The sequence below is a fragment of the Schistocerca serialis genome, chromosome 1, assembly GCF_023864345.2.
Source record: "Schistocerca serialis cubense isolate TAMUIC-IGC-003099 chromosome 1, iqSchSeri2.2, whole genome shotgun sequence".
Classification (NCBI taxonomy): domain Eukaryota; kingdom Metazoa; phylum Arthropoda; class Insecta; order Orthoptera; family Acrididae; genus Schistocerca; species Schistocerca serialis.
Window position 1 is genome coordinate 543,328,768 of NC_064638.1, and position 20,745 is coordinate 543,349,512.

Genomic DNA, 20,745 nt, shown 5'->3' on the forward strand with positions numbered 1-20,745 from the left:
AGTACGTCTCTCCAACGCATCCCACACGTGCTCGATGCCAGTTAAGTCGGGGGAACAGGCAGGCCAGTCCATTCGCCGAAAATCCATTTCTTCCAAGACCTCCTCCACCTGCGCTCGTCAATACGGTCACGCAGCATTTTCGTCCGTAAAAATGAAGCCAGGGACGAATGCAGTGGTGAAAAAAAAAAACTCAGTAGTGCAGATCACAATGACGTTGACCAGTGAGTCTGCCGTGTTCATATATTTTGAGGTCAATATGACCGTGCAATATTATGCCTGCATACACCATAATACCGCCACCACCAAAACGATCATATTCGACAATGCTGGACGAGAGATGGGAACACGTAATACGCCAAGTAACGTGGTCGAACGTGATCATTCTGGTAGTCCAAATCCTACGGTGTGTGGAGGCATAATGTCGCATGGGGATACTGACTTCCAACGGTTTCAACACGGTGTAGTCGCCCGTGAATGTGATTGTGGCGCTATACTCCTTCCCCACGTATGTCTTTTCTAGGGTGCATTCGGCTCTGACTTTATTCTTATGGATGACAATGTGCTGTCACATCGAACAGCGCAGGTAGAGGAAGTGTTGGAAAGAGAGGATATCGGCGAACGCACTGGCCAGCCCCTTCCCCCCACGTAAACCCCACTGCGTAGGGTGCGTTGGGGAGACGTATTGCAGCACGTCCTCACGCAGCAACGACCATCCAGAAGTTGCCAGCCACACTGGGGCCCTATTCTATATTGTTCATACCAATCGGTGCAGTATATCAGCCTCAGTAGTGACATCATTTTTGGTTCTTTATACGAAGTTCCTATTCAGTAAGCTTCTGAGACTGGTTATCGATCGCCGGCCGGAGTGGCCGTGCAGTTCTAGGCGCTACAGTCTGGAGCCGAGCGACCGCTCCGGTCGCAGGTTCGAATCCTGCCTCGGGCATGGATGTGTGTGATGTCCTTAGGTTAGTTAGGTTTAATTAGTTCTAGGCGATTGATGACCTCAGAAGTTAAGTCGCATAGTGCTCAGAGCCCATTTTGAATCGGTTATCGATCGGTCTCCTGCTGATTTTTTGACAACTGTACCGAGAGGTTTTGGATTTCGGTATGGCCATCTCGTTCGGTTCGGTGTGGTTTATTTACTCCTAGGATGTGTTATTTTAAACATATTGAGTGGTTTTAGCTTCGGATTTAGTGATTGTGTTATTTTAAGAATCACCAGGACGTGTCCAGGTGGAATGTGAGTTTATAATAAACTATTTTCCCTTGTTAGAAATATGTATTGTTGTTACTGTAAATGATTATAAAATTAAGAAACAGTTTCGGTCAATACTCTCACAAAATACCTGTTACTTTTACGTAATTAAGAGTTTAAAAAATAATTAAATTTCAAAATTTCGGCTCTGCTTACGTACATCACATGAGTGCTACTTGGAACTATTAGTGTCTTGTACTTTTTTCCACAAATGGCTTACTTATTAATCATCTAAACGTGTTTAAAACTTTTAAATAATAACGCAAAAGAATTTTGTGAAACCTGATAGAGGAAACCTTGCAAAATTTCATGCATTTACGGCTTACAACCCCATTATTCGGCAACGAAGTCATCCTGCGTCTCTCACGACTCGAATTATGTCAAATAATAGTACCGAAGTTGGTAAGGCAACGAACTGCCGTGTCCGATGTCGTAGGTTCGCATAGTGCTGGGTAGGAAAATACTTTTTTCCTCTTTGTGTCTATAACCCACTCTGAGACTTCGTCAATCGTCAAAGTTCAAAATTTTTTCTGAAATATTCGTTGTTATTTACACGTAAGAGCGCTCTTTCTCAGGAACGATTAGTTTCGATTTCGTGACTTCCATATGTTTAAGAATAGAAAGATGAAACTGCTCTGCGTGGTACAACTGACAGTGACACTTATACTTTTTCTTGTCACAAATAATTCACCACTTTTTTCTGAATACGTATTGATTTCCGAGAGTACGGTTGGAGAGGAATCTAAGAGCACAAATTACTGTGAATGAAACTAGCAGCAATCAACTTTATACTCTAGCTTGTCACAAATATTTATCTGCCATCGAATTCTTAACAACAGTAGACAGAGATGAAAGATTCCCGCCACAATATTTTCAGACTATACCACCATATATGAACCATTGTGATTCGTCAGATACGTGTTGTAAACTACAACGAATAGCTGCACTCGCTCCACGCTCTTGAAAAGGCGTTTTTTTTTTTTTAAATTTTATTTTTATGAAGCAAATCGTTGATGTATCATGTAGGGAAGTAGGCTACTTCATCTTTTGGATCTCTACGAGCGAGTTACAACCACATTCTATGCCTCATCCTATTCTTTGATACTTCCATAAACAATTTTTCGGATTCGTGGAGATACTTTTCGTCTATGAAGCTAATTGAAGGCAATTTGCTTATTTGGTTCAAATGGCTCTGAGCACTATGGGACGTAACATCTTTGGTCGTCAGTCCCCTAGAACTTAGAACTACTTAAACCTAACTATCCTAAGGACATCACACAACACCCAGTCATCACGAGGCAGAGAAAATCCCATTTGTTTATTGCCATGCGCATTTCGCTTCTTTTATTTATGAAGCTTCTTCACAACAACACAATCAAATGCCTTAGGTAAATCTAAAAATATGCCTAGCATTCGAAACCTTTTGCCTAACCCATCCAGTACCTCACAGAGAAAAGAGAATATAGCATTTTCAGTTGCTAAACGACTTCTAAAGCCGGACTGTACATTTGATAGTGAATCGTGTGATATAAATTGATCTATCATCTTTACATATACAGCCTTTTCAATAATTTTGGTAAGCACTGAAGGCAGAGAAATAGGTCTAAAATTGTCTACATTACCCCTTTCTCTCTTTTTATAATGCAGCTTTACTACTGAGTACTTTAATTGTTCAGAAAACTGATCATTCCTGAAGGAAAAATTACAAATATGGCTAAATACAGGGATAACATGTGCAGAAAACCAATCCCGAACAATTGCGACCCGGTGACATGTCTTTCATAAAAATTCCATTCTTGTTTGAGAACATGAAGTCCATCAACAAACGTAAATGGTCTCCAAGTAGCCGAACATAGCCGGGTTCAATCTTTGATCGATTCAGTTGGACCAGAGGACCCAGTCCTTCCCACGCATCTTTATGGAGCCACCACCAATTTGCACAGTGTCTTGTTGACAACTTGGGTCCATCGCATCGTGGAGTCTGCGCCATACTCGAACATTATGAACTGAAATCTGGACTCATCAGATCAGGTCAGAGATCTCCTGTCGCCTAGGGTCCAAATGATATCGTTGCGAAGCCAGGAGGGGCGCTGCAGGTCTCGTGCTGTTAGCAAAGGCACTCGTATCGGTCGTCTGCTGTCATAGCCCATTAACGCCAGATTTCGCCGCAATGTCCTAACGTATACGTTCGTCGTACCTCCCACATTGATTTTTCGATTCTTTCTCGCAGTGTTGTTTGTCTGTTAGTACTGACAACTCTACGCCAGTGCCGCTGGTCTCAGTCGTTAAGTGAAGGCCGTCGGTGACTGCTTTGCCGGTGATGAAAGTAATGCTTGCTATTTGCTATTGTTGGTACACTCCTGACACTGTGGATCCCGAAATTCTGAATTCCCTAACGATTTCCGAAATGAAATGTGGCTCTCGTTTAGCGCCGAGTGCCATTCCGCGTTCGAAGTCTGTTAATTCCCGTCGTGTGGGCATAATCACATCGGGAACCTTTTCACATGAATCACCTGAGTCCAAATGACAGCTCCGCCACTGTGCTACCCTTTTATACTTTAAGCACGCTATACTACCGCCATCTGTACGTGTGCATATCAGTATCTCATGATGTAGTACACCAGCCTCCCAGTATGGCGGCCATCACTGAACTCCACGTACTGTCTGTCACAATCAAATATTCGCAGTCTCATACTAAGCTGTCAAACCACACCGCCAGCCTTCGCTCCAATCACTTCCATAATTCACAGAAAAACTGGCACTCTCAGCTGAGGCAGCTGAGCTTTCTTATGGGGACATTCGAGTTATACGGCTGCATAACCGTGTCTTTTGAACCAGATTATTATTTATGCCGTTTCAAAAGACACTGAAGACCAATTTCTACGACGATCTAGTGGGTATAAATAATATATGGGGACTTTCACAGATTGCCGCTCCTGTTCTCACGCTAATCGTGTTTATAACATATTTATTGAATTTGAATCAGGACAGGATGGCAGGACAAAAAAGTAGTATATCACTAAAAAAATGCCAAAATAAATGTTGAGTAGAATGTGGATTATATGTTTTTGAAAAGATGGCATTTACTTAGTATATTGGTGTTCAAAGCTTAAGGATGAAATAACTTTCGCATGTCATATCACTGTCAAGTGACATATCTCGATGAAATTTGAACCATATACAGAAAGAACTGCTGCAGTACAGTTGAGACGTTAACTGAAAGAAGTACATAATGAGACAAGTTGTTGTTGTCGTGGTTTTGAGTCCAAACACTGGTTTGATGCAGCTCCCCACGCTGCTGTATACTGTGAAACCTCTTCATCTCTGAGTACCTACTGCAACCTACATCCTTCTGAATCTGCTTAGTATGTTCATCTCTTGATCTCCTTCTGCTAGTTTTACCCTCCATGCTTCCCTCCAATACTAAACTGGTGATTCCTTGATGCCTCACAACTCGTCCTACCAACCGGTCCCTTCTTCTAGTCAAGTTGTGCCACAAATTCTTCTTCTCCCCAATTCTAATCAGTACCTCCTCATTAGCTACGTGATCTATCCATCTAATCTTCAGCACTCTTCTGTGGTACCACATTTCAAAAGCTTCTATTCTCTTCTCGTCTAAACCATTCATCGTTCATGTTTTGCTTCCATACATAGCTACACTGCATACAAATACTTTTAGAAAAGACTTCCTGTCACTTAAATCTACACTCGTTGTTAACAAATTCCTCTTCTTCAGAAACTGACCGCTCCCCACGAGGTGGGGCCGGGGCTGTTCTAAGTAACGTAGCTTGACATGGTACCACGGTACTTTAGCTCTTTATGTTTGACCATGCCTTATTCTGGGACGTATTAGTTTATTTTATGCTTCTCAAGAAGGCTAGATTACTCCATCTGAAACCTGGGTAAAGATCAGTAACATTTCGCAACGGAGGAGGATTTTTGTCATATTAATATATCACAGTTGCTGACAGGGCTGAAACATGTTAAAAATTCTTAGAAACGCTTTCCTTGCCACAGCCAGTCTATATTTTATATCCTCTCTACTTCGATCATCTTCAGTTATTTCCCTTCCCAAATACGTACAAAGTTATTCTACTGTTAATAATAACGATAGTTTTTGTTACCTTCACAGAAATAATGCCCATTTCCGCAGCATGCTTTCATATACCATATATGTTGTCGACTGCGACAAGTCCACTTCAGGTAAGGTTTTGTTTCCTCGTTAGTCAAACCTTATGAAGATGGTTCTAATGGCTCTGAGCACTATGGGACTTAACTTCTGAGGTCATCAGTCCCCTAGAACTTAGAACTACTTAAACCTAACTAACCAAAGGACTTCACACACATCCATGCCCGAGGCAGGATTCGAACCTGTGTCCGCTGGCCGGAGTGGCCGTGCGGTTCTAGGCGCTACAGTCTGAACTACTTAAACCTAACTAACCTAAGGACTTCACACACATCCATGCCCGAGGCAGGATTCGAACCTGCGACCGCCGGCCGGAGTGGCCGTGCGGTTCTAGGCGCTACAGTCTGGAACCGAGCGACCACTACGGTCGCAGGTTTGAATCCTGCCTCGGGCATGGATGTGTGTGATGTCCTTAGCTTAGTTAGGTTTAATTAGTTCTAAGTTCTAGGCCACCTCAGAAGGTAAGTCGCATAGTGCTCAGAGCCATTTGAACCATTTTTTGAACCTGCGACCGTAGCGGTCGTGCGGTTCCAGACTGTAGCGCCTAGAACCGCTCGACCACTCCGGCCGACCCTTATAAAGAAATGAGCCTGTTATGACAAGTACATCCAGTAGTACAAAAGGGAACATTTGTTTTACTCGTCTTATTATATCACTGTGGAAATGTTTCGAAATCACATTCGATCACCTGCCACATCGATGTTTCGTTTTCTACGAGAACAGTAGTCCTTGACGTAACCTCCAGCACAGAGAAAGAAGTTGTTGAGATGCGCCCATTTGCGAGCTGATCGACCGAAATTTGTATAGCGTGCGCCCTATTAAGAATACACCCAGAAACTGCAGCAACAGGCAGATGCTTCCTGAACCGTTTTGGAAGCGTAGGAAGGCGTCATCTGAGAGAGCCAGTTCCGGGCCTGCTCCTCCTAATGGTTTATATGGCCGCGGCTGCGCGTCCGCGGCCAGTTCCAAACATGCGGACCTCCAAAGCAGCCGCTGCGATGACCGTGGCGGCGCTCGTTCTGGCCGCCGCCGCCGCCGTGGCCGTGGCCGTGGCCGCCGCTGACGACGCGCAGGTGAGTGACCACCCGTCCTTTATATTGGCACGGGAGACCCATGCGTCTTGTCAGAGTGCCCTGCCACTTGGTGACGGGAGCGGGGATGGGTCTACTTAGCAGCATCTGTTAACATACTGGGTGATCCTTATTACGTTTAAAAACTCCCGAAGCGACGTAGAAGACGCTGAGACAAGTAATATAATATAAGACACACGGGGCGGCAAACGTCGGGAAATAGCCCTAAAATGTGTGAGAAATGTTGAACATATTACCTCACCAGATGACGCACCTCGACGGCATGTGCAGCGCTCGGGCTTGAGCGCTAAGGAATGCTTAAGCGCTGCTACACTTGTATTCGAACACCTTTTCTAAAGGTGATCTGTTGTAAGCGCAGAAGATATCACTCGTTGTAACCGACTAAGGCCGCGTCCCACGTAAGCGACAGAAGCGACCGACAGCGCGCGACAACTTCAGACGGCAAAACACAACCGCAGGTGTAGTTACGGAAGTGTCCTAGGTGAGCGACGTGAGTGGCGCTTGCTGTCCACTGCTACAGCTTGCGACGCCTGAATTCAAACGTGTTTGAATCTCGTCACAGCAGCATGTGCGAAAGTGAGGACGACAGCACCGTGTCTCATTTTAAGAAAGCTATTTGGTGAAAAACATTGATTGTTAGGCATCTTACAGCTCAATGAAGCACTGAATTTATTTTCGTTATTCGTCATAGATTCTGTGCTGTACGAAACTAAGAAAACGATGGCACGAAATTTTTAAGACTTTGCAGAGAGAAAATCACATTGCGTAGACTTTGCGTATGGTTCATTTTAGGCAATGCATTCAAATGGTTCAAATGGCTCTGAGCACTATGGGACTTAACATCTCAGGTCATCAGTCCCCTAGAACTTAGAACTACTTAAACCTAACTAACCTAAGGACACCACACACATCCATGCCCGAGGCACAATTCGAACCTGCGACCGTGCGGTCGCGCCTTTCCAGACTGAAGCGGCTAGAACCGCTCGGACACACCGGCCAGCGGCAATGCATTATCGCATATCAAATGTAACCAAACAAAGAAATTGTATTTAAAGTTGAGAGCGGAGTGATGTCTCTTTTCATTCTCCAGATATGAAACAAGGTTTTTTTGGAAGTGACACCACGCAAAAAAAACCTATGTTGTCCTATGATTAACACTCGAAATCTTTTGGTCGAATGTTTGAGCGAAGCCCTATAAACTATACAATGAGTGTTTGTTCAAATTTTCATAGACAAATAAAAATTAAGAAATGGCCAAATGAGGTATCAAAGTGAGCACCGTGAAGTGTAGTGCTGCAAGACAATATCTAACTGGTTGAAAGTAATCAGGGTAATTAAGGAAACTTAATCACTGATTTGAGGGAAAAAACTGAAATATTTCATAAACCACTGCTGCTAGTCTAGCTACGCAAACGAAGTGTCGAAAAGTCCATCACTTCAAGGCCTACCTATTTAGAACACAAAACATATATGTTGGTATGATATTTAGCTGTCAAGAAGGCTTCCTTCGGATTTAAGTACTAAATTTAAGAATTTCGAGAAGATGATAGGATTGCAAATGAGGTGTAAGTAAGTTACGTCTTCTGAATAAAGCTGGAAAATAAAACAAGGAAGAAATCGATAAAATATTTTGCGAAATGATTTGTGTAAAATGAAAATAGATCATAGAAACATGTGACGTGTCTTTGAACGATGCTCGAAATCATATACAGAAAATGAGGTGCATCAATTGTTTCTCTAATGTGTTTTATTTATTAGTGTTAGACAAATCGTTTCACTTTCTTTTCAAAACTTACTTATGTACACTATTTAGATTAATTGGAGAGCTTGGCCTTAACATTGATTGCTCATTAATTACGTTCCCAACAATGAAATATCGGTAATATTTCATGGCGGTTCATTGTGTTTTATTTGGAATTGAATGTGTGTGATGTTCTGAGGTAGATTTGTACACACTTGAAGATCAATAACTTTGGCGAGATGTGAAAAATATACGTTGAGATGCAGTTAAACAGTATAGATAAAACTTAGTACACTGCACGTGACAGGATTGTAACAAAGTCAGTTCAAATATTAGTTACCATCAGGATAGAATAATACCGCTTATGAGCCTATGACGCTACCGTCACATCACACATCGTGCGGTGAAACATCACAAATTATTCTATATTTATCGTAGTTGGTCATTCTTCTGCACTTACCGGTTGTTAAAGGTTTTTGGTCATGTAAGAAACATTTTTCTTTAATTTCTTGGTGAGACAGTCGAACGTCTTTTGGTCATCAACGTATTTTCGAAGTATTTGTCTGGTGATCGTAGTTGATGATATAAATGACGAAATTCTCCGTGAAGATCCTTCCCTAAATTTCATGTACAATGCCCCATTATCGTCTTATTTTCCTAAGTAAAGCTAATTTTGCTGCCGTACTCTCGAGCTACAGTATTCTACTGCTTAGGGGCACAGTTTAACAGAAGCAGCTGGCGGGCCCTAGTTGCCATCTTGCAGCGGGAGATCGTCGCTCGCACGCAGGACACCTGAGCGTATTACCCGATCCTGCCGCTTGTTTCCGGATTGTCGCATATCCAGCCGTCGCTCGCTGCCGGTCGCTTTTGATGCTTGGGTTGGACAGAGCCCAAAGGCTGTTCGTATTTTGTGTTTGCTTCCTTTTGTTACATACGTTATTTAGTAAAGGAAACGTAGGTCATTTACTGGTAACGACGGAATTCTGAAGCGTATACTCATCTACTTACGAAGCAATGCAAAAGGTTTTTGTTGTACTGTACTTTGCAATAAACCAGCGGAGGCAGTGAGATCGTTAAATAATAAATCTTACCTCAATGTTAACATATAACCGTTCAATGCAATGAAAAAAATACAACCTGCCACATGCAAGACTCGAACCCTAAGCCCCACACGCCAAAGCCACGCACGTGGGCCCAGAGCCACTCCGACGTGAATTACTTCAGTTAGGTTGGGATGATCAGGTGCGACAGACAGATAGGCTCAACAGCTGCATGTACGGCGAGGTACATCATCTGATGACGTCACATTTTCAACCATTATCATCCACTTTTGGGATATTTCCGACATTTGTCACCCCATGTGTCGAATTAAATTACTTGTCATAGCGTCATGTACGTCACTTCGAAGGTTTTTAAACGTTAATAAGAATGACCCTGCGTGAACGAATCAAAAACTTTCACTCCCTGCGCTTCCCCAATTATCAGGTTAAGAGTTCCTTAGTGCCTTAGTATGTGTTCTACCAACCGATCCCCTCTTTCAGTCTCGTGTCACGTATTTTTTTCTTCCCAATAAGATTCAGTACTTCTTTATTAATTATCCATTTTACCCACCTAATCTTCAGCATGCTTCTGTGGCATTACTTTTGAAAAGCTTCTATTCTCTTGTCTGAATTGTTTAGCGCCCCTCTTTAACTTCTGTACAAGGCAACACTCCAGGGAAACACCGTTACAAAAACTTCTCAACGCTTACATTTGCAATCCACGTTAACAAATTCCTGTTTTTCACTAAATGTTTTTCAGTCTGCGTATTATACTCTTTCTATTTCGGCCACTTATTTTGTTGCACAAACGATAAAACCCATCTGCTACTTTTTCAGTCTTTTTTTCTAATTCAGTTCCCTCAACATCGTGTGATGTAATATGACTTCATTTCATTGCACTTTGTTTACCTTTGTTGATGCCCATCTTACAGTCCTTTTTCAACACGTTATAGATTCCGTTCAACTGCTTTTCCAAGTCCTTTGTTGTCACTGGCAGACTTACAATGGCATTGGTAAACCACAAGCATTTTATCTCTTCTCCATAAACACCAATTCCTTATCCCAAATTCTCGTTAGTTTTATCTACTACGTCCACAAACAGACAAATTGACATACAGGCTACGTTACAATGTTGTCTCACTCCCTTCTTAACCACTGCTTCCTTTTCATGTTCTTCGAATGTTCATAACCGATGTCTGGTTTCCGTACCAGCTGTAGACAATCTTTCGGTCCCCTTACTTTATCCCTGCTACCGTCAGAATTTCAGTCAACATTCTCAAATGCTTTCTCTAAATGTAAAAACTTTAGATTCAACCGAGCTTATGATTCATAGAGCCAATATAGCCTTGCATATTCCTACATTCCTCCGCAACCCATTTCAGTCTTCTCCAAGGTTGATTTCCACATGTGTTTCTATACTCCTCTAAATAATTCGTGCAAGGATTTCGTAACCATGAATGATTGCAGTAGGGGAGACTCTTCTACCTTGAATACTTGACGGACTTCGCCTCTAACCAGCCAAGTAATAAAAGTTTATTTTCTTATTTCATTTTTAAACGTTGGCATTCACTTTTTGTTTTCTGCTGTCTTTTACTGAATCTACAATAATTACCCCGTAAAATAAATGTTTTCCAAATGTGAAAAAAGGTTCCGAGGTACAACGTGGTCATGTATCTGGGAACCAATATTCTACTGAAGTTTAAAAGCGTTACGATCGAGAAGTTACCAGTTTGGCATTTAGTCGTCTGTTTGCTATATAATAACGATTTTGCATACCAATAATCAGTAACCGAAATCAAATAAAGAAGAAGTATGATCAAAAAACAATTACAATTTAAATTCATTTTGAAATCGAAGCTGCTAGAAAACTGACATAAATTTCCATTTCCAAGACAGGTACAGTTGTTAAGACACTGACGAAACTCAGTGAATTTACGAATGTGTCATGTTCCAAGGTACAAGATGGTGCACGAGCGATGAAGTATGATTCAACCATCCACATATTATGCAATTAGTTTTAAAAATATGAATAACTTTATTTGCCATAAAAATCTGTATCTGAAGAATGGACAATACATTCCAAATAGCTTTTATATATTATGTACCACTTCAATATGTAGAACACGAAATGTTTAGAAATGCTGCACGAAACACAACCTCATCTCTAGCACCAACATAAACTAGAAAATGGAGGAAACTGCTTGTGTTGGTCTCTAGTGTGCATTCCTTCACGTGATTCTAAAGTTAGTCACTACATTGAAATACCGACCAAAACACATCATGCTGTCCTAATTACACTATCATCTAGGTACATCACTCCCCTCTACTTGTCATGGACGAATATAAAACAGTTCTTTTCTGCTTATTGTGCATTAGTAACTTCCGAATGTTTTGCGTTCGATACTAAATATAAAAATAGTTCAAATGGCTCTCAGCACTATGGGACTTAACTTCTGAGGTCAACAGTCCCCTAGAACTTAGAACTACTTAAACCTAACTAACCTAAGGACATCACACACATCGATGCCCGAGGCAGGATTCGAACCTGAGACCGTAGCGGTCGCGCGGTTCCAGACTGTAGCGCCTAGAACCTCTCGGCCACCCCGGCCGGCTGCTAAATATAGCCTATAACACGCTTATCGTCACGGATATAATGTAAAACATGTAGAATTCCTAGTGAGATCTAAGAGATGGCCTGACATCCCTAACCTTACTGGGTTAAATACATAGACATTAAATTGATAGATCTGTAATATTCACAGCATCTGCTTTCTTTGCAGTTTGAGCTGTTACATACTTCTTGGAATCTAACGGTAATACGCCTGTCTCGTACTTCTTCCTTTGCTGTACCTGTACCAGCGTGTGACGTCACCATTGCTGCACTTAGATCGATAGGGGAATAAATATATCCTCTGTGAGCTACGCCAACTCTACCCACAGTACTTAGATATTCAGTTGCTCGCTTTCGGGTGCGCAGCGCAGCAGTGTAAGTTGTCGTCCAGAGTCGGCTGGGGTCGTTTGGCAGAAGCGTTACGAGGAAGTCATTCAGAGACACCGTTAAAATGATGCCATAATGCGTGTTTGATAGCGTGCACGAATAATATTTAAGATTAGCTCGAGTGTAGGGAAAGTCGTCCAGGACTGAACCATTTATGAAAGCAAGGTGTTATTGGAATCTTGTGGCAGGATTTCATTACTCTGATTTCAAACAAATGTTGCCGAGGAAGGAACTAATAAATGAGTAGTGCATCTTAGCCTCTTGTACTCCCTGAACTTCATCCACTGGTCATTAAATGCCATTAATTAAGAAAAATCGATCATCGAAATGGAGAGGTGTTACTCGGCCTTAAAAGGTGGAATAATTTTGCTATGATAAATTTTTCCAAAGATCTCCGTAACCCTAAGGCATTGTCGTCTTGCACTTATTTGATTACTTCTGTCGTTATTTTGTGTTACTACGAAGAATAATCGGAAAAAGGATAATTTATGAGCCAGAAACACTACTCTTAGAGCAACACAGCGGTAAGACAATGGCAGTTCAAATTCGCATTTGGTCATCAAGATTTAGGCTTCCCTGAGTTCTTTACATCGCTTAAAACGAGTGGCGAAATGGTTCTTTGAAAAGGGTACAGCATATTTCCCTTTGCCACGCATCATAAAGTGGCTTTCGGAGTGTGTATGAAAATGTAGAGCTTACTCTCGAAGTCCCCCCGACGTCAAAGTCCTATCTTCCTTCACTTGCTACCAGAGCACTCTAAAGTCGGCTCCTGTCACTCAAGAATTACACGGAGAGAACAGCCTAGTTCAGCACCCTCAGCGGAAACAATTTTCTTTCATCTACATCCATACTCCGCAAGCCACCTGACGGTGTGTTGCTGAGGGTACCTTGAGTACCTCTATCGGTTCTCCCTTCTATTCCAGTCTCGTATTGTTCGTGGAAAGAAAGATTGTCGGTATGCCTCTCTGTGAGCTCTAATCTCTCTGGTTTTATCCTCATGGTCTCTTTGCGAGTTATACGTAGGAGGGAGGAATATACTGCTTGACTCCTCGGTGAAGGTATGTTCTCGAAATTTCAACAAAAGCCTGTACCGAGCTACTGAGCGTCTCTCCTGCAGAGTCTTCCACTGGAGTTTATCTATCATCTCCGTAACGCTTTCGCGATTACTAAATGATCCTTTAACGAAGCGCGCTGCTCTCCGTTGGATCTTCTCTATCTCTTCTATCAACCCTATCTGGTACGGATCCCACACCCGTGAGCAGTATTCAAACAGTGGGCGAAAGAGTATACTGTAACCTACTTCCTTTGTTTTCAGATTGCATTTCCTTAGGATTCTTCCAATGAATCTCAGTCTGGCATCTGCTTTACTGACGATTAATTTTATATGGTCATTCCATTTTAAATCACTCCTAATGCCTACTCCCAGATCATTTATGGAATTAACTGCTTCCAGGTGCTGAACTGCTATATTGTAGCTAAATGATAAAGGATCTTTCTTTCTATGTATTTGTAGCACATTACACTTGTCTACATTGAGATTCAATTGCCATTCCCTGTACCATGCGTCAATTCGTTGCAAATCCTCCTGCATTTCAGTACAATTTTCCATTGTTACAACCTCTCGATATACTACGGCATCATCCGCAAAAAGCCTCAGTGAACTTCCGATGTTATCCACAAGGTGTCGAGGAGAGATTCTCAAATGAACCCAGGGCACTGATAAAATTTGATTATGCTAGCCAGCGTCAGCAAAGTACCGAGTGTCAGCGACTACACACAAACATTTAATACTTCATCTTCAAGATATCTAAAAGTGGCTTTCGATAACCTACAATATTGAGAGATGAGTTGTTTAGTTCATGATAGTACTTTTTTCTGTACGAAGATGTCAGGATATTAACTTTTGTGCGGAACGAATGTAATTTTGAAAGTCGTTTGACTGCTCCAAGAAAAAGCAGTACTGCTTCATAACAATGTTTAATATAAGTACCGACGGATTTATCAATAATGACAAAATGGTTCAAATGGCTCTGCGTACTATGGGACTTAACATCTGAGGTCATCAGTCCCCTAGAACTTAGAACTACTTAAACCTAACGAATCTTAGGACATCACACACATCGATGCCCGAGGCACGATCAGAACCTGCGATCTTAGCGGTCGCGCGGTTCCAGACTGAAGCGCCTAGAACCGCTCGCCCACCCCGGCCGGCTCAATAATGACAACGAGATGTCGAGGGTCGCTGCAGACCCCAGTTTCCGTGCCGATATGCATTGTTTATGTGAGAGTATAGTGGAGACTGTATCCTCAGCCTTCACGTGTAGGACGTCTCCTGGTTCCTCTCTGCAGAAATTATCATTTTTAATGTCATCAAACTTTATGACACTATATCAAACTTTTCTGCAAGCCTCTAATGCCAGCAGGAAGTACATTGCTCCATAAAAAATATTCAGTAGCTCATAAAGTAAAAAAAAAGGTAATGGTATTACTCACAATCCAACCAGTTCCCCCGTGTGCACTTGTCTAAAACTATTACGGTAGAGTGAACCTGCTGTGAAATATACGAGGGGCGTTCAATACGTAATGCAGCTCTTTCTGTTCTGGAAGTAGGTTGGTTTTATTCAGCAGTACACAACAGTATATTATTCCTTCCCTTTTGGCTACAAAACCCTACAGTTCCACATAATACCCCTTCAGTGCGACAGTCTTGTGCCAGCTCACTAGGAGGGCATGTATGTCGGTATGGTACCTCTCTACTGGCAGGCGCCGGAGCCAATGTCTTGCTGCCGGCGGAGTGCATCTTCCATTTGGCCAAACAGATGGAAGTCGGAAGCTGCGACATCCGAGCTGTACAGAGGATGAGGAAAAAGAGTCCAATGAAGTTTTATGAGCTCCTCTTGAGTGTACAGACATGTGTGTGAGGCCTTGCGCTGTCATAGAGACGGAGAAGTTCGTGTGCATTTTTGTTGCCACGAACACGCTGAAATCGTTTCTTCAATTTCCTGAGGGTGGCACAATACACTTCAGAGTTGCCGTTGCATCGTGAATGAGGACATCAAACAGAATAACACCTTCAGAATATCAGGAGAGCGTCGCTATGACTTTACTGGTTGAGGATGCGGCTTTGAAATTTTTCTTCAGATGAGACGTGGTGTGGCACCACTCCTTGGATTGCTGCTTTGTTTCTGGTTCAAAGAGATGACCCATGTTTCATCACCTGTGACGCCGATCGACAAAGAATTGTCGCAGTCAGATTCGTAACGTGCAAGCAATTCCACACAGGTGGTCCGTCGTTGCTCTTTATGGTTTGCTGTTAGGCGGAGAGGGACCCAGCGGCCCCACGCCTTTGACTTCTTCAACTGGTGGCCGAGGGTGTCAGCACCACCAACAGGGACGCCCGGTAGTGCAGCGTGGGGTACGTGATTCGTCGGTCACTTCGAATGAGACTGTCTGCACGTTCCAAATGGTAGGAGTCACATCTGAGTACGGCCAGCCGGCACCAGAAGATCGGACACGTTCGTGCGCCTTGTTGCGATGATAGATGCCTCGCCCAACGTCTCACTGCGGTTTTGTTCACTGCCAGATCTGCCTAGACAACTGCAAGCTCCTGTGAATATCTGTGATACTCTGGTTTTCCGTCAAAAGAAACTCAGTGACAGCTCTCTTTCTGAGATCCACCCCCGTTACAGCAGCCATTTTGTAGACTGTGTGTAGCACCACCAACATCAGGAACTTCATGAAGCGATACGGCCTGAAGTGTGAATATTCCATAATTTCCCACAATAAATCCCCCATTTTTTCACCTGAAGCTGGCCGAGACAAGAATGTGTTGCATTACTTATTGAACGCCCCCCGTAATAGACAATGTTACCTGGAATTGTACACCGTAATACCTCGTTTACGTACATCATCAGTCTTGTCTCTTGCACAAGTGTAATAACTGTTCGTGTTGTAACAGGTGTAGGTAAATGTAGGCCGACCAGTCTTTGAAATATGGCGCATAGCGTGTGCGCAGTTGTTCTGGAACTGTCTGTGCTCAGTCAGTTTTCTGGATAACGACGAAGATATTTGTTTGGCAGAAATGAGCTGTGCGGTCATTATTGTAGTAGGGCTGAAGTAAATCCAACTCGTATATAAATGAGAGGTCAGTCCAAGAATATTACAATTTCAAAAATAATTCGTACCCGTAGGTGCAGAGGAGAATTAAAATACGCCAAACCTTCCCACCTAACGAGGTGGCACACTACCAAGACACGGGACTGGCGTTTAGGAGGATGGTGACTCGTATCCCCCACAGGCAATCCAGATTGAAGTTTTTGTCGTTCCCCTAAATCGCTTAACGCATCACGGCGGTTTCCTTAACAAGGGCATAGTCTTGTCCTTCTCCATTGTGGAGGGTTTTGTAAGATGCTTTTCTTTCAGATCCTTCCAGAAATTCTGTGTTTGCCATCTGCCTTTCGCCCATTTAACTTCATTTAGTCGTTTCAGTTTAGATAGATCACTGTGTGTTTCAGACTTGAGCCAAGTTCCGGTAACTAATCAGTCATTAGGCCTATTCACATACAACGCATCACAATGTTTAATGTTGAAATTCAATTGGCATTTTCGAGCGTTGATCTCCTCCAAGTATTCCGGCATTTCACTATAATTGTACAATGATCTGATGTTGTGACTACTATATATATAATCTGCATCTCTTTTTGAAATGGAGAAAATTTCACTTCGACGAACTTAGTCAAACTTGGCCTGTAGCTATAATGTGTGTTCCCTGACTAACCAAAGTCTTACGACGCAATTATAGGTCTCGATGTGAGTGATAATAGCTTCAACACTAGTGACCTATCCACATGTCAAAATTCTCGCTCTGCGACTTGTATTGTACAAACTGAGAATTAGAACACATCTCAAGTACTTTTCCGTTTTCAGCTATCTGATGTCTCTTCTGCCTTCGTAGATCAGGCACGTATGACATGCATTTTACGTGGACCAATTATTGAAGACTTCTCTTGTTTATACGAAACAAAGGCAGATTGATATTGTAGTCATACATAACAGAACTTGATGATAGAAACTACAAAACAAAAGGACGTTTTTACAAATGATTATTATTTAACTTCTAGTTCTTCAACATTTACGAAACTTTTGCAACTTTAAGAATAAGGTCAGAAGTTTAACTATTTAAATCCCTACTGCATAGAAATTATTAGAAATGCACCATAAGTATAGCTTGGACAAGATGTGGAAGAAAACTGTCTGCATCTTACTAGAGGGGAACGTCCCAACATTTGTCTGAAGAGATTTACAGATACGTGGAAGACCTAAACAAGGATGACTGTTTCAACCCTTGTCCAGTGTAACTGCACTGAGGGTAGTCGGTATGGAAACAAAAGTAAGAAAGATTAGAGTTTAACGTTCATTTAATATCGAGAACATTAAAAGAAGACGGAACGAGGCTACGAAGGAAAATCGGCTGCGTCATTTTCAAAAGGACTATCCAGAGATTTTTCATTAGTGTTCTAGGAAAGCTAACAAACCTGGGGCCGAGCGGAGATTACTCGTGCTGCAGAGTCCAGTAACTTAAGCATTTCGCTTCCTCGCTCCGAGCAGCATGTTCGCTTCATTGCTACAGAATAAAAGTCCACTGCCTCTACGTAACTTTACGCTGGCACAAAAGTGGTGGGTTAAATATCCGGATTTGCAGTCCTTGCCATCAGCGTCCTAGGTTTCAAGTTCAAACCTTTCTGCAGCTTCTCATGGCGTAACGGGTGACGATTATGATCAAGATGAAACGTATAAACCTTGGTAGACTTGTTATTTGAGAGGAGTAACAATGTGCAAACATCTTCTTTCCGCCTCTTCCTTCTTTCCTTCGTCACCTCAGCAATATAAACATCGCACAGTCTACCCTCACACAGCATAGGCGCCTACATAAATCTCGACGATACAAGTTCTTTGCTGGGAAAGATCCACTGTGAGTGAGAAAAGGAAACTTTAGAATTTAGGCCGCTTTATCTGTCGGAAACTCCAAGCCAACAATGTAGATTACTTTGGGTGTGGACACATCCTTCATGTTCACATGGACATTTTATTTGTACAAAACAGTGTAAAACTGCGAAATTCATCTCACAAAAATCATAAATTTCGCTTCATACGTGAAACACAGTTCGGTAGATCCATTAATATATGAAACTCATAATGAAGAAGTAAGGGAGGGTACACTACATATAATTTTCGTGGTTCCAAAAATAGATTAAGGCAAATCCTGCGATGGTTCCCATGATAAATAAGTGACAGATGTTTTGCTTGTCCATCGCCAGTTTGTACTTGCCTAACAGCATGTCGTCAACTTCGCTTTCGAAGGTGAGATACGTAAAACATGTGTGTAAATGCGCACTCAAGTCGGAGACAGCCTAGCAGGCTCACTATGCCGAGGTCCCAGATTAAACTCCTAGACTCATCGAGTGGGATAAAGTGACACCGTTGGTGGTAATCTGTTCGTCCAATAGAGGCGTTTCCCTCGGCATCCACCTTTGTGCTGTTAGAGAGTTTAGGATATATGATGCACACTTTAACCCTCTCCCTTCCTGATCTATTTTACACCAAACACGCGCCACTAACACTCTACTCACTCTAATCACAGTCGCCTACATAATTCTCACACTTTGCGAAAGAAATGTGCCATTTTACTCTAATCACAATCACCTACACAATTCTCACACTTAGCGAAAGATATGTGCCACTTTGTGTTGAAAGAGAAAACACTTCGATTTAAGCGACTAAAGTAATCCATCGGGATCTCCCAACCAGCCATCTAATTCTTCTTCATTTAGCTCGTCGTCATGAGGACGTTACACCACAATCTTAATTTTTTTCCATTAAAAATTTTCACTTTGGTTGAACAATGAAGCAAATTAATGCTTCTACATAAGATTGTTTAGAATAGTTAACTGGGAGTTCCACGAATGATCACACAAGACGAATGTGGTATTCTGGTCTAAGGAAAATCGCTATTACGAGCGAGAGTTGAGAATGAACCCACACTGTGATACATTCCAGGATGTCATTACGATAGCTGTTTCCACTATATTTTTTTGAACGGTACACGAATGGAAATTCATATCTACATATGTTGCAAACATGATTAATATCTCAGGTTGAAGACAACGGAATCATTGATCATGTGTGATAACAGTAGAGCTATTTATTTCCTAGGTGAACAATTTCAATACCACTGAGTTGAGTGTGGTTCAGCAACACCTTCAATCTTACTGAAATCGTTACCACGAACCCGGACCTCACCATACAACTCACGTCTATGTGGTTCAAAATGGTTCAAATGGCTCTAAGCACTATGCGCCTCAACTTCTGAGGTCAGCAGTCCCCTAGAATTTAGAACTACTTAAACCTAACTAACCTAAGGACATCACACACAGCCATGCCCGAGGCAGGATTCGAATCTGCGACCGTAGCGGTCGCGCGGTTCCAGACTGTAGCGCCTAGAACCGCTCGGCCACCCCGGCCGGCCTATGTGGTTCATCATCATTATGTGACTAACGAAAAATTGCTCAAAAATGATGAGGAGGCTTTAGGAAGCATGATGCCTGTTGGCAACACTTCTGTGTAAGTCACGAAGTTGTACGTATAGATGTGCTGGAGATGTGATTTTTTTTGTGTACCTATTTCAACATACAACGCACAATTTTGACCTAGGGATATAGGGTTGGTTGGTCGATTTAGGGGAGGGGACCAAACAGCGATGACATTGGTCTCATCGGATTAGGGACTGGTGGAAAAGGAAAGCGGCAGTGCTCTTTCAGAGGAACCATTCTGTCATTTGCAGGAAGTGATTTAGGGAAATCACGGAGTACCTAAATCAGGACGGCCGGACGCGGTTTTAAACCCTCATCCTCCCGAATCTAGGACAGGAGTCCTATGTACTAACCACTAAGCCACCTCGCTCGGTCTGGGGTACAGTTACTTCTCACACCCAGTGTACAATATTTTCACCTACGAAAGAGAATTCAGTGGCTGCGCCTTAGTTGGGAGTGGAAATGGGAAGGAACGGGAGAAATGAAAACGAAAAACCAAAGGAAATATTTTGAAATGGAGAAGTAGTCAAACATTTGACTATACCACTGAAATTGATATTTGTTTCAGGAGTATCCACCGCCAGATGTGTACAGCTTCCATGTGGTGAGCCACGTGCGGAACCGGTACGCCAAGACAGTGGTGACCAGCAGGGTGGCCAACACAGCCAACATGTCCAGAGAAATCAGCTTCGACGCCGTCCTGCCGGAGACTGCCTTCGTATCGGGATTCGTCATGTGAGACCCTCTAGCAGCCTGCTATCAGTGAAACTTCTCTTATGTGTGGCGTCACGAATAGCGCCAGTGATAGGGTGTGCACTACAAGGTGACGTGTTGTGTTGTTGCAG

The 20,745-nt window shown here is 42.5% G+C and overlaps 1 protein-coding gene across 1 annotated transcript in view; it reads left to right on the forward strand.

Annotated features, from left to right (window-relative positions):
• Nucleotides 1–6,439: 6,439 nt before the first annotated feature.
• Nucleotides 6,440–20,745, forward strand: part of LOC126412316 (inter-alpha-trypsin inhibitor heavy chain H4-like) — a 190,428-nt gene continuing 176,122 nt past the window's right edge. The window contains exons 1-2 of the mRNA XM_050081878.1: nucleotides 6,440–6,514; nucleotides 20,469–20,635. Coding sequence (XP_049937835.1) covers nucleotides 6,440–6,514; nucleotides 20,469–20,635 — 242 coding nt within the window. The remainder of the gene's footprint in view (nucleotides 6,515–20,468; nucleotides 20,636–20,745) is intronic.